This window comes from Trichosurus vulpecula, chromosome 2 (assembly GCF_011100635.1).
Source record: "Trichosurus vulpecula isolate mTriVul1 chromosome 2, mTriVul1.pri, whole genome shotgun sequence".
Lineage (NCBI taxonomy): Eukaryota > Metazoa > Chordata > Mammalia > Diprotodontia > Phalangeridae > Trichosurus > Trichosurus vulpecula.
In genome coordinates, this window is record NC_050574.1 from 260,017,357 (window position 1) to 260,033,402 (window position 16,046).

Genomic DNA, 16,046 nt, shown 5'->3' on the forward strand with positions numbered 1-16,046 from the left:
TTAACAGTTAAAGGCACTACCAGTGTTCTAGTCATTCAGGTTTGCAGCCTCAGCACTGTCCTTAACTCCTTACTCTCTCATACCTCAGATATCTAAACAGTCACCAAATCTTGCTTTATCTTAATCGACATTCATTTAAGCAACCCACTATGTACTAAGCACTGAGGAAACAAATACAAAGAATAAAACAATTCCTACTCAAGCTTATGTTCTATCTCCATAATATCCCTTTTATTTACATGAGCCACCACCTCTTGCCTCCTGTTTGGTTTCCTTGCCTCAAATTTCTCCCTATACTACTTCATCTTCCACAGAGGTGCCAAAGTGATTTTCTTTAAGTGCAGTTCTGGCCAGGTCACTTCTCTACTCAGAAAAAGAGGCTCCCTATTGCCTCTAAAATAAAATATAAACTTCTCTCTAAAGCCTATTACAACCTGGCCCTAACTTCTTTTCCAGCTTTACTGTACATTAATCCAGTTCCGATACTTTGTGACATAAACTGGCATTCTGTTCCTGAGACAGGATATGTCATCTTCTGTCTAGGTGCCTTTACACCCATTTCTCCCATGCCTAAAATGTACTTCCTTTTCACTTTTACCTCTTAGAATCCTTCTCTTTCTTCAAGGTATAGCTCAAGCACTACTTTCCACATGAAGCCTTTCTTGATCGTAATCACCTCCTTAAATACTGTATTTATTCTCTTCATATGTATCCTTTCTACTTAGAGAGGCAACATTGTATAGTGGACCTAGGTTCAAGTCTCACCTCTGACATTTACTGCCTGTGTGACCCCTGGGGCACACCACTTAACTCTCAGTGATTTTTAGACAACTAAGACTATAAGCTGCAGAGAAGGTGCCAACTTGCATAGGTAGAGGGAGTTTTTGCTCATCCAGTAGTTCCCAATACCAATGAAACCAGAGGTCTAGTCCATATCACTATCCTTTTACTTACATGTGTTCTTGTCCCATCTTTTAGAAGATAAATTCCTTTAAAAGGAGGGATTATTTCAATTTATTTGTCTCCAGGCATTATGTTTGCTGACTGATTGAAGAGGTAGTAGGCCCAACAAGGTTAGGTGATGTGTCCAGTCATACAGCAAGCAACAGAAAAAGATCTTTTTGACTCCAAGCCTTCTGATGAAAACAAAGCAAAAACGAAGAAGCCCAAGTCATTGATGAAAGATCAAGGGACGCCTTTCCAAAACTCACAGTTGAAGTACTTGAGTGATTCCTTTCCTCATTCTCTCATCCCTCATATTTAATCTGTATCAGTTATTGTATATTTTCTTTTGTGACAAAAACAAATGTTGGTTATATTTATTATTTGATCGAAGGATTTTGTTAGGAAACAACCTAATTATAATATAATTCTTATATAAAAAGATATACCTGGTTTTCAAGAATGTATTGTAGAAAAGATGGGCTGTTTATATATGATAGTACTGCCAAGGTGTCTTGATAAAAGCACCAAGGAAATTGCTGAAATCCTATAATATTGAACATGTACAAAACTAGCATGACCTTCAACATCAGTGACTGTTTTCTGTCCAAATATACTAATAGTTGACATTTGTATGGCCCTTTAAGGTTCACAAGGAACTTTATATAAACTATTTCATCTGAACCTTACCTTTTGAGGTGAGTAGATGTTATTATCCAAACTTTACAGATGGCCTTCAAAAGCTAGCTTGTGGAAGATATTGCCACACACTGACTCTTCATTCCACTATTTTCTTTAAGGCTACTGGACTCTAGAAAACTATGATAATCATTAGCACATCAGGAAAGACCTGGGTTCTGATATCACCTGTGATATTCACTAATTGTGTGGCAATGGACAAATTATTATCTTTCTAAGCTTCAGTTTCCTTATCTGCAAAACTGAGATGATGCCTGTAGAACTGAGATGACGTATGTAAAGTTCTTTGCAAACCTTAAAGTACTACATAAATGATGGCTGTTTTATCTGGATAGATGAGGCTTTTTTGTTGTTGTTGTGACTATGTTGAACACTGTACCAGTTTGGTATACATTACATTTAATAAATTTAATATCTCAGCAATATTTCTCTTTCTTTGCATAGTGATTCTCAGCTAGGTTTTTGATGAATAAAAAAACTATGAAAGTTAGTCAAAGGCTGGCCTTGGGCTCGTTGCCTGGGTGTTTGCACCGAGGAAATACAGGTACAATCCAAAAAGATCAGCCAGTTCTAGAGCTTGAAAGAAACTACACTCTAATTTCAATAAGTAAAATTATACTGTGGCAGCTAGGTGGCACAGTGAGTAAAGCACTGGCCCTGGAGTCAGGAGGACCTGAGTTCAAATCTGTCCTCAGACACTTGACACATGTACTAGCTGTGTGACCTTGGGCAAGTCACTTAACCCCAATTGCCCAGCCTTACCCCCTGCAAAAAAAAATAAAATTATACTTACATTCAGGTTATTGCTAACAGCACCTCAAATTTATATACCACTTTAAAGATTATAAAGCATTTTCAAAATAATGCTGTCATGGTGCATAATGTAATATTATTTCTATTATTACAGAGGAAGAACTGGGTAAAGAGTTATATGACTTATCTAGGTTCACACAGCTAGAGTCAGAGGTAAGACTTGTATTTTCTAATTTTAAAATCAGTGTTCTTACTGCTTTGTGATGATGCTTAGTGACAAATGTATTTTTAACTGGCAAATGTACTGAAACCTAGTGAAAACTTTTTAGGCAGGTAAAAATGGTTAGATTCGGATTTGAAGCTGAAAGGGGCTTTAGAGAACTCTCCTCAATTTATAGATGAGAAAGCAGGGGTCTAGAGAAGTATAGTTGTCTGTCCAAGATTACATAGCTAGTAAGTGGTGAACCAAGATATGAGGCCAATTTCTGACTCAGTATATAATCATTGGCTAAGTAGCTATGTGCCAAGCTGAATCATTGCTAGGCAGTCGAATCACAAAGAATGAAACAATCCCTACTGTAATGAATGTTAAAATGGAATTACATTCTATAAAACTAATAACATTCCAACTAATCTAGTGCTCTTTTCATTATGCCATGCTGTATTTCTATTATTCTCTTTCAGACTGTCCCTTGATCGTAAGAGTCCCTGGCTCCCTGAATCTATCTATGTCCAATGGATCCAGCTTCTCTGTAAATTCCTAATTCTGGTGCCAGGTTTGGTCACTGTTTGAACTTCTCTCTTACTACATGATGATAGCTTTGCCCAAATGAGCCTATTAAGAACTCAACTGGAATATACAGACTGGTAACCCAAAGTTTTGTTTCCGCAATCAAGATAATGTGAACACAACAGAAGAAAGCGAACTCTGTTGATGGCTGTAGAATGTGACGCCTGCCCTCTCAAAATCTGGAGAGCTTACTGAGTACAAAAAGGGGAAAACTTTCAGAAAAATGTTGAATATTTGTCTTTTGGCTCAAACTTTTTCTACAGTCAAGCTGCTAGGTACTTTAGATGTTCAATAATATTGTTTAATTTTTGCAGGGCTAAGGGAAACAGGTGGGAAAAGTTGTTTGGGCATTGTTTTTGGATTATTACCATCTGTGAAGCTGTTTCAAACTCTAGAATTTACCATTTCTCTTTTATGTTAAATTTACATTAAATTTTTATGTTAAGTTTCTTTTTTTGTTAAATTTGGGTACCTTGGTATGTTTTTAGTTATCTCAAATATAAATGATAATGAAAGGAAAAGCTTAACTACTAAAATAATGAAAACTTATTAATATTTAAAATTCACATTTATCCCATAAGAACTCACAATCAATATTAAAATTTTTTTATTGGAATTAACTTTTTAGTTACAAAAACAGAATTTTACTAAAAGTTACAAACTACAGAAACTTGGTTTTTCCAGTTTTAATACAAATGAGCTATATAGTCAATTATGTATTTACTAACAACTTAAATTCTATGAATTTATTAAACATTTATTGCTATACACTTACGATATTTTTCCTAACAAGCCTGCAGTAACCACATTAAATGCCCCTGGACTCCATTTATTAACAAAGCGAAACATCCACCCCATTAGCTAAAATGTTGCATACTGGACAATACTTGATAAATTGTATGTCACACGATAGTTTAGTCATGTTTTACCTTCACAAAATTAAATATTTAGAAACTTTATTATGAATCACATGAAGAGCACTCATTGTTATATTTAATTGATCTATTTATTATGAAATGTAGCCATTTTGATGGACATAGGCTACATTATAAAGAAGTATGATGAAAACCTAAATCTATGGCATTCTTTTAAGCTATTATTTTAAATATATTTTAAAAAATGCATTATAATATCAAAAGGTTCGTTAAGTCCATGCTAACTTGGGAGGCCAAAAAGACCTGTACCTTTATATTGTGTCTTAAATAAATTATTTAGACCTCTGTTTAAAATGTGAGCAACACATTCTTACAGCTAGCTAGGCATGATGGGTGCTTATCACATTTCGACATTTTTTTGCAGGTAGATTATAGCTTGCTGATAGGATCATTAGACTAATGCATCATAAAAATGATCTATATATCATACTTTGAATTTATGTTAAAAATGTCTTGTTAAATGTTTTTTCCTTCACTTAAATAGAAACTGTCATAAAGTGAAGAAAGCTTCAATCCAGGTGAGTTGATATTACTGCACTAACTTTAATACTTATATGTCTATAAACTATTTTTTAGAGAAGGTGCATCCTTAAAACTCTCTAAAACTTTTCATCTAAAATACAGAAAATTTTTAAGTTATGTGTTCTGGTTGATTTTCATTAAATTACTGAAATGTGATTAATTAAATCAAATTATTTTAGCAAAAGTTACCACATTTAGTAAGCCTATTTTGGTATTCAGAGTCAATTAAGTACAGAGAAAAATAAAAGATATACCAAATTATAGAAAACGCATGAATATTGTTTAATTGCATGGTGTTTAATGGTTGGGTTTTCATGACACTTTCTAAACATCTGAAAAAAGAAATTCCTGTTCAAATGTAAAAAAATATTATTGTAGTGATCATTATGACATTGCTTGACCTAGTACATAAAACAGTTGGTAATTAATCAAAATTCAAAGTAGTATTTTTTTCTCCCATAAGTATCTGGTTTTATTGTTCACTGTCTTTAAAATCAATTGTCTTATTTTTCAGATGTAAATGATGCCCTTAAAATTAAGTCTGTTAGCTCAAAAGGGTGCATAATATTTTTATCTTTTTCTATGGCTCACAGAGACTATCTTATGGAGCCAACATTGATTTTACTTGAATCAGCTCTGGGGCAAAACAATCTCTGTATAGCTAAATGGATAAATTAGGAAATAAAATTTTTCCTCTAGATCTTAGGCAAAAGTGGAACATAAATATAGAAAACATTGCTTTATGCTAAGGGTAGCAATAATTCCAATCCAGCAGAAGTTTACCGAGGTAGATATAAAGTTCAAGTATTAATAACCAAGACTTTTAATAGTCATTTTCCAAAGACAGGGACACATTAGGTTGAAAGGCAGAAAAATGCATATATTTAAGGAATGATATAGCTATACACATTAGAAAGTTTAAGGGTAGCTTTTAGGTGCAAAGACAGTCTTAGGATTTTAAGTATTAGGATGAATACTTAGTTCTAAGAAAATAAAACCTTATCTTCTAAACTGAAATGAAGTGACCAAGTTTACTTTGTGGTATTAATGTAATTTTACAAAGCAGAAAAGGTTATTGAATTGTAGAGCTCTTAGTAAGCAAATCTAACTACTTTTAAAAATTCTGAATCCTTTAATGTTCAATTCAATACTTCCTATTCACAAGGATTTTATCCAGCCCTCTTTACCTATGATTAATTTCTTTGATTTGTTACAAATGTTGAAATATTTTCCAAATACCTTGAAAGGTTCCTTAAAAGTTCTAATGAATGTATTTTAAATTATTTTTTGTCCTTTAAACTGAGATGGTTTCTCTGAAGCACAAAAAAAAATTTCTAGCAATGCTTTATAATATTAATTCAACCTTCCCTTCATATACAATTCATAGTTTCTCAATCATATGAGGACCAAGAATAAGGAATAGTAGTTAGTCTCTTTAATGTAAGATTCTACATATATGGCCATTTTTATCATGACTTGTAATGAAAAAGGCACTGCCATTTAAAAATAAAGCTAACACATTGATCTGTAAAATAGTTAAAGTTGCTTTCTGATACAATGAGTACATCATTTGTTAAAATGCAAAATTACAGAAATTAAGCATGACAATTTTTCTAACAGATACTCTACTGCCTTCTTTTAAAATTGGTTTTGTTACCTTTTTTCGTGTGCATTAATGAATTTTCAAAGTTTCTCAGTCCTTTTTTTACTTATACAGCTGGAGGAAAAAAGTATATTACCCTCATAAAACTGAATGAAAATAATAATGAATCCATGGAAATATTTGGGTTTTCCCAGATAATACTTTCCCTGATACAAGTTTTAAATAACAGCACAATTGTTCAAGAAATTAGAAAATACTTCAAATGTAAATTGTTTTTGGAATACAATTACTCTCAGACAGACCTCTATAATTTACAACATTTTAAGAACATACATGCCTTGGTATATACTGAATAAGCTTGAATTGTGAAAAAGAACTAAAACTTATCCTGCAAATACCAGACAAATGGAATAAATATACTGTTTCATGATATTTTGAATAAGGCTCTAATATCAGAACGCTAGACTTTCTACACAGGATATTGTTCTCACAAATAATTACAGTAAAGGAAAACATGTACACATAGATGGAGTGGCTTTAGGATGTGCCAAAATATGCTCTAACATTCCTACATTGCAAAATTTTTAGTGTTCAACTGAAGTATACTAATCCCAAACATTAAGTTGACATCCCCAACAAATTATATACATCAATGGACAGTTTATAGTCCTACATGACAAATGGGGTAATAAAAGAAGGAGGATTAAAAAAACTGTCCTAAGTTACAACAATTGGGCAATTACCTTTTGGAATTTTTTTTTTTTACAAAAATTTAACAAATAATTTTTGTAGGGAATCTTTATTCCTGTTCAACAAGAGTACAAAAAAGCTTTAGGTATCAGAGTGGACAAAAAACTCCTAACACAGTGTAATATAATTCCATTAGGTGCCTGAATAGATTTTAAATACAGCAATGTCAATATTAATGATTTGTGTAACCACTTTTGCTATAATGCCCACTCTATAGGGACCCAATTTTGTTTTAAGAGGAAGATAATATTTTCTCAAAGAACAGCTGAGTTGTACCTATAAACTGCTGTAAATTTTTTTAAAAGTTCGACATTAAAAAAATATTAAGTCTTCCATTACTATATTAACAGATGATCCTAACTTCTATTTTAAAAGTTTAAATAGAGAATTCAGTGTTTTTTTTAAATTCAAGGCTAATTTATTTTTTAAACTAAGAAGTCTTATAAACTTATAAGACATGAAAGCAGACAGGTGGCTGATTTACTTTCAATAAAGAAATTTATACACATGTTCTCTCAAGATATGATATATATGCATATATATTATATATATTGAATGTTTAAAGCTGCAGAGATGCCAAAAACACTTACACTTCATATATCAGTGACAAAAGAGTATCAGAAATAAATATATATGTATTATTAATTGTATTTTAAGAATGTCAGCTTTGGCAATGGAATATAGTATGAAACAAATTATCCTTATCTGATAGACTTCTAAAATTCTTAATATAAATTATTTAAAAGATATATTTGATAAGAATTCAAATTATAAATGAATAGTATTAGATATTTTAGCAAAAGTATTTAAAATGCATGACAAAACATACATAAAAACTAAAGACAATGAAACTAAAATAATATGAGAATGAGTTTATAGCTAAATATATTCTATATCAAGATATGGCCTTTTTGAGCCCAGTCTATCTTACAGTTTGTCTTAACTGCTTTAGTACACTGTGGTTGTATGTAAAACATCTGGATGAAAACCGAGAAATTTAATCACTTAGAGGTTTCTAAAGTATCCAGATGTCAGGAATCATGTACACAAAATATCCAGATGACTGAATTTTCAGTTTTTAATCTAGACATGTACTGTCTTATGGTTGTAGCTTCTCTCCTACTTATCAGAGATAAGTCTGTTACCATAAATGTGTATGAATTAATAAAGGAAACCATGATTTTATCCTGCACCTCTCATGTTCTGAGCAATGAACTGCAAGATTCCTTTTATTCCCTTTACAAAAAGCAAAGACACTTTTAACTTAAGCATATTCATTAAACTCAGTACCAAATCGCATATGGAGCTAGTAGCTATTTAGTGTTTGGTATAATAGTTAGCTAAGATTTTACTTAACAGAGTCAGTAGAAGAAGGTGGAGTAAGAATTGAATCTTCTGCTCTGAATTCTTTCCTAGGATGAAAGTGAGGGCTTCGGGTATATCGAGGTTTCAGTCCCACAGATGAAGGCTGAGAAAAGCTTCTTCTCACAGAATGTAACCTTGGTTCCTATCATAATATTAAAAAAAATAAGGATTTTTCTAGTCTGTGCATGTTAGAACAATATAATTTGCATTTAGTGAACTCAAAAATAAAAAAAAAACTAAACATTTTATTTTATATACTGTTTTGGGGAAGGGAGGGAAGAGAGCAGATGGTCCTGGGACTTTATTGGTGTGGTCTGAACTTTCTTGTTGTGGAAAACTACCTTCATCAATACAGATCAACAACTCATTCCCCAATTATAGTCTTAGAATGTTGCTCAGGGCATTAAGAGGTTAAGTGATTTGTCCATGATCATACAGCTAATATGTATCAAGAGTCAGTACTTGAACCCAAGGTTTCCTTCTTCCAGGACCCTTCATCCACTATAACATCTTGCCTATCATTTTATGTCATATATATGGATAGAGCCACATTACATAGAGGAAAAAAAAAACTACTAGCTATTTTTGGCCATCTGAGTAATAACTTATCACAGTGATATGTAACATGTAATCTAAATGAGAGATGCTTAATTTGACCCTACTGAAGGTTGGCATAGATAATTCTTTGCTTAGGAACCCAGAAGAAAGGCATGCTTTGGATAGTGACTCACTATGTACTAAATAGATGATAAACAGGAGAGAAAGGAACCTATATGTTTAGAAATAAAAAAGACACTCTAAAATCCAATAATTTGTTCAAGCTATTACTGCTTTCCTGAGATCAGGTATTTATGGGCTCCAAAAGGTATATTGGTAGCAGTGGGATCCAATATATTCTATATTTAGAGGTCGGGAAAACTATTTAAGTGGTGCTCCAGTAAAAACAACTTCCTAACCATGAATGAATATACAACGGTAATTTATCAAATGATATTTCTAAAGTCTTTTAAAAGTTGAAATAATTCTAAAAGTGCTCTGTCTATGTTTAGGGAACAACTGATATAATGGAAGGCATAGACTATTTTTTAAATCTGTAAAGCAAAGTGATTTATATTTTTCAAAAAAGACACTGGTTGACTGCAAAACTTCATATCATTTTTAGCATTTTTGTGAGCAAACCATTGTACAGATAGTGCTAAAATTATGAGGTGTTAACCATTTTCAATAATTTTTAAAAAGTTTCAGGAAAAGGCCACAAAGGCAACTAATTACTTTATTCTGGAGTGCCTATTATACATTGATAACTTTCTGCCTAAAAAGGTTTGCAATTTGTGTAATTTTCTGGAAAATTTATTCATATAATTTCAGGACCACAAAACAGTTTTTAACCAGAAAATAAACACATTTAAAGATATATTTTACATTAGATTTATATTATCTAATCAACATAAGTTTTGTATATTAAATGAAGTACTTTGTCTCATAAAATTTAAAAAATTTCCACCCAAAATTGCCAAAGTTCCAAAAATAATGAACACTACATAGTAACTTCACATGTACTTCACAGAGTTGTGAGGAATGTATTGATCTGTTTATAATAAAAACTATTTTAGCTATCCATTTATTCTCAATGCTATGACAAAGTCTTCTAAAACAAAAATTTCAAGGTATTAGATTATTGTACACTAGGAATACCAAAAATACCTATCAGTGTAGTGTTGAGGAACTATAATTATAATTATTATTAGTATCATGTTATAAAGCAGCAATTATTACAACTTAAGAGGTGGTGCAGTGGATAGAGCGCAGGGCCTGGAGTCAAGAAGACCTGATTTCAAATCCAGCCTCAGATGCTTACTAGTCATGTAACCCTGGGCAAGTCACTGAACCCCATTTGCCTTAGTTTGCTCAGCTGTAAAATAAGCTGGAGAAGGAAATGGCAAACCACTCCAGCATCTCTACCAAGAAGACCTCAAATGGGGTCTTGAAGAGTTGGATATGACTGAAAACCGAACAAAAGGAAAATGAGGAACTAATAATCCTCTTTTACAATTTCAAATGCTATGGACCTTAAAAGTCTTATAAATAATGCTATCAGTGTCTCACTAGACAAGAAAAGCAGGAAATGAAAAAAAATCGCTTAAGGGGTGGGGTGTGTGTGTGTGTGTGTGTGTGTGTGTGTGTGTGTGTACACCCAGTTCCTTTAGAAACATAAGGGATATGTAACTGTGGCACATCTCCAAAACACGAAAAGAATTAAAAAGTAGATACAGCATAAAAAGCCTTTTCATTTCTTGGAGAAGGATAAAATATGAGTATTTCTGGATGAATAAAAGGACATTTCAAGTCCTTTCTTGTCTTTTCATATCCAGCTGTCCCTTACACACATTTTGTATTAGAAGACTGATAGGAGTACAATTTCAGCTGAATTATTTTGTAAGTTAATTTTAATTCAACATTTACTAACCATTTACTGTATACTGGGAATACCAATAAAGGGGGAGGGCAGAGAAACCCTACAAGTATCCAAGTACATATACTGCAAATATAAACAACTTAATGGCCAAGCCTGGAAACAATTCTATCACCACTACTCTAACCATGGATAGATACTAGTATCCACAACTAAAGGCAATGATTACTTAATAATTACATTAATTCAATTTCTCCATTTTAAACATATTTTTAATATTATTGTTTCAATAATATCCCTTTAGATGGGAAATTTTCAAATGTTCTGATACTGGTAACCATTTTCTAATACATAAGAGATCAAAATATTCTAGTAACTTGGTCAAGTAGCAGTTAGTGATGCCAAAAATGATTTAAGAGATTACATTTCTTAGGTTTTTTAAGCCACTTTGAAAAGGTCTCTCTACGGCTGAGTCAATATGTTAGCAGTATAACCTTGGTCTACATTAGGAAAAGCTTATCTTCCAGAATATGTTGATAGCCCTTTGTACTCTTTCTTGGTTAGGCCAAATATGAGGTATTGTGGTTCACTTTAGGATGCACAATGATAAACTGGAGAGATTCTACAGTGGGGCAAGAAGGATGATGAAGGGCCTTGAGCCCATGTCATATGGGGATTAGTTAAAAGAATTTTGGATGTTTAGTCTAAAGAAGACAGGACTCAGATGGCACATTTTAACTTTAAGTATATGAAGCATTGTCATTTACTATTAGGATTAACACTTGCTTTGTCTGGCCTCAAGAATTTGGAACCAGGAGCAATAGGTAGAAACTATAAAAAAGCAAATTTGTGCCTGATGACAGAAAAACCTTACTAACAGTGAGTGGTAAGCAAAAGTGGATTGGGTTGCCTCAGGTTCTCCCTTATCAGAGGTCTTTTGTGCAGAGTGAACAATTACCTGTTGGATGTGCTCTAGTGAGGATTCTTTTTTGGGGATGAGTTGAATCAAATAGCTGCTGAGGTTTCCTCCCAATTCTAGATGTTTATGATTATATTTATTACAACACAAACAGAAGATCTAGGTTCAAGTCCTGCCTTGGATATGTACTAGGTAGGTGATTTGGGGCAAGCCTCTTAGCCTCTAAGGGCCCTCAGGGCAACTCTTTTTAAGTTGAAAAATGGGTTCAGATCTGCATTGATAGAGGGAGTTTCCTCATTAGGAGTTTCCTATACCAATCAAAACATTGGCCTAGTTTTTAAAAAGCTATAGAATAGTGGAAAGAACACTGGATTATGGCATCATAATAACCCCGATTATGGGGCAGGTGGGTAGTCCAGTGGATACAGTGCTAGGCCTGGAGACAAGAAGACCTGGGTTGAGATGTGGCCTCAGACAATGATTTAGATGTGTAACTCTGAACAAGTCTCTTAACCTCCTCTACCTATCCCTCTTCCCTCAACTGTAAAATGGGGATAATAACGGCAGGTACCTCCCAGAGTTGTTGTGAAGATCAAATGAGATAAGTGTAAAGCACTTAGCACAGTGCCTGACACATAGCAGAAGCTCAATAAATGCTGTTTCTTTCCTTCTTTAGACCTGGGCATTGGTTCTAAATTTGATGCATAAGATATGTAACTTCAAGCAAACTGCCTAACCTCTTTGAAACCTGTGTTTCTCATCTGTATTAAATGTCTTGGGATATCTACTCTACCTATCTCAAAAACCCCAAACAACTAATGTATATGAAGGTATTCTAAACTAAAATGGTATGCAAGAAACATTGTTGTTATCCTGAATAATGTAGTAGGCCACACTACGATAGAGTAGTTACAGTTTTGAAGCATATCCTGGAATAATATAGTAGGCCACACTATGATACAGTAGTCACAGCTTTGAAGCATAAAATTAAATAACATTAAGACTTTTAAAGCCTTATTTAATATTTTTATTATGATAAGAAGAAATAATTTTGGATACTTATACACCAAATTTAATTACATTCATTCAACAAACATTTATAAAATACCTCATGTGCCTGACTGTGCTGAAAGGCTGAAGAAAATCAAGCCTTTAATATGTACAATCCTTATCCACAAGAAGCTTAGGTTATACTAGGGGAAATAATAGAAATGAATACATATGTAGTGATAGTTGTAGTATATCATGGAATGCTGATCCTACATCTTGGCCACTTTCAGGGATAGAGTTCAGTACTCTATGGCGGGTATTTCCAATCTAACCCCTGTTACACATGAACAGAATAAAAAAAATTGGATGTGATTAATGCAGAAAAGAAACAGAAAACAAAGTTCTAGAAGAGTTGAAGACTGATTATTTCTGCCTGGAGGTAGAAGGAACCAAGAGAAGTTTCCCAGAGAAAGTGGTATTTTAATTGGGTCTTGAAGGATGTGTAAGATTTTAACAGGTGGAGATGAAGGGGTAGAAGGAGGGACATTCTAGGTACAGGTAAAGGCATGGACAGAAGCAAGAAAAATGGTTTGGCTGGAGCACAGGGTATGGGAAGGGTAGGATACTGTAGGTAGGTGAGAAACAAACCAACTGTGGACAGTCTAGAAAGCCAAATTAAGGAATTTAGATATCCATTAGGCAATGGGAAATCTCCAAGTCATGTGTATTTTGTATATAACGAGGATTAATCTGGAAATAAGGTGGTGTGCCAAGTTTGGATTCAGGAAGAAATGGGTTAAAATCCTCTACTTCCTTACTTCCTGTGTAACCCTGCACAAGTGACTTTCCCTTACTGAGCTTCAGTTTCCTCATTTGTAAAATGAGGATGATATTAGTACCTACCTTGCCAGGTAGGTTCAAATGAAATACGATGCTTTTTAAACCTTAAAGTACTATATCAATATTTTTAAAAGAGTGCTAAATTTGGAGCCAAAGGACCTAAGATTCGGATATCGGCTCATTTTACTTTTCTGGGGCTCAGTTTACTCGTGTAAAATTAGGGTGTTGGGTTAGATTATTTCTAAGTCCAGTTCTAAATCATATGATTTGATGGGAGCAGAGAGAGAAAGGTTAGAAAACTACTGAATTAGTCCAAGTAAGTAATAATGAGAATCTGGAGTACAGTGGTAGTAGTTGGAATAGGAAATAAAGGGAGATAAGGTAAGAAGTATTGTTAGATAGGACTGACAGGACTTGGTGACTGTATATGCTGGGGTGAAGACAGGGAAAAGATAAAGACAGGCAGAAGGCAGGGAAAAATAGTGGAAGTTTGGGTGAGAAAAATTTACCAAGGGCTTGAAATTAATTTACATTAGTATGATTGATATTTGTATCTTTTTCCTAATACCAACAGGTAGATTTTATGCCTGGTTAAATAGAAATGATTTAATAAACCACCTAGATTCATTTTTGCATTCCCCACTGCTGCCTAGCATAATGCCTGGGAACTAACAAGTACTCAACAGGCATTTATTGAATAAAAGAACAAACAGATAAAAAGTCAGTACAAATGTTCTAGAGGCCCTAGTGACTTAGCTGCAATATTCCTAGCACTCTTCTCTGTTCTCTAACTCTTGATGCTGCACTTCATATGTGATATACCAAAAGCAAAAAGCAGAAGTCAGAATATCACAAGTAAATACATTTCCAATTTTGATGGGATTTTCTGATTTGTGAGAAGGGAAGGAAGGAAATCATGAAGACCTGATGTGGCTTCAGGGAACTCTTACACAGGCATGAATCATACATAAGGAGGTAGCAAGTTATAGTAGGATCTTCTTATAGACATAATAATGAATTAATTCTATACCACTTCCAGTGCCAGGCTGAGAAAGATTCTCTTCACTGATTACATGACATATGGGTCCTGTGGAAGCTTTATCCAATTCCCGATTGCTATTTTTATTAAGGTTTGTAACCACTTTTGTGTTGGTACACTAAAATGAGAAAAAACCCTGCATGGTGCCTTACAGATTCCTCATATAGGTAGATTTACATGGGAAGAACTTCTGTCAATCCTTAAACTTCTATTGAAATAAATGCCCAGAACAGGAACTGAAGCATAACAAAGATTTTTGAAGTTCACCTTACAAATACAGGAAACCTATTAAATTCTTATACATTGATTACTTGTGTGGATATCAGTTCTCTACTGAAACATTCTGCACAGGAACTTGACTGGCTTTTTTGTTTTTTGTAGTCTAACTTCAGGACTTCTCTCTAGATTCACATTTCCTGTCACAGAAAGCTTTATAGGTGCTTCTCTGATAAAACATTAAAGCTGTATTACCTAATTTCACCTTTTGGGCTATTTTTATCACTTAGCACAGTCTGGCATATAGAAGGTGCTTAATAAATGCTTGATTGATTTATTGATATATGACATAACATACAGCTCTCATTTCTTCTTATATGCAATGGACTTCTACTAGGGACCATAAACTTTGGAAATCAAATCTAGGAGTTTGGCTAAACGAGAGGGAAATTGGCAAATCTAGGTAGTCAAGAGATCCTCAGACTATAGGGTAATCAAATGAAACAAGGATTTAGAAGGCAGGTAAAATAGGGCCAAAGATCAGTGAGATCAAGCAGCAGGGAACACTAAAATAAGCTGAGAGATTTATGAAGAAAATATCAGAAGACCCAAAGATTCTGAACAGGTCAGGAGGCCCAGAAGAAAAGGTCTGGACAAGAAGAGGTCAGCATCTACAATGGGATTCTGAATAATAATCACAGAATACCACTATGAAAGGTGGAGCAAAAATAATGTGATTCAAGAATATGTTATATAATTCCTGTTTAAAACTGGTTTCAAGAATTGGTGTCTTAATAAAAAGAATAGCTTGAAAGAAATTGGGAAAGCCTGTATGGAATTATGTAGAGTGAAGTGAACAGAACTGGAATAGTTTATACAGTAATAACACTGTTTAAAAAAAGTCTTGTTTCGAAAGACAAGAAGGCATCAATTACCTGGAATGTAGAACATTAGTATAAATGAGGTACAGAAAAAGGCAGTGGGAAAATGTCAAAGAAATTTTGCCCAGTCACCTCAGTATCCAATATCCATTACCCTTTCTCCTTCTTGTACCACATGGCCTTGTTGATCTCAAAGGTGGTACCAGTACTATAAATTAAGATACACTATGGGTTAAATAGGTTTTTGTGCATTTGGACCTTATCCATCATTTATAAATGGTTCTATGGGAAAATGCATTTTAAGTTCTGAACAACTAATTAATACTTACGTTTTTAGAAAATAATATCTATCTATAAACTTGTGACTACTCATAATATTCAAAGTGAGT

General features: G+C 33.5%; 1 protein-coding gene across 1 annotated transcript in view; it reads right to left on the reverse strand.

Annotated features, from left to right (window-relative positions):
• Positions 1 to 8,342: 8,342 nt before the first annotated feature.
• BOLL (boule homolog, RNA binding protein) overlaps positions 8,343 to 16,046 on the reverse strand; it is a 71,921-nt gene continuing 64,217 nt past the window's right edge. The window contains exon 11 of the mRNA XM_036746805.1: positions 8,343 to 8,501. Coding sequence (XP_036602700.1) covers positions 8,343 to 8,501 — 159 coding nt within the window. The remainder of the gene's footprint in view (positions 8,502 to 16,046) is intronic.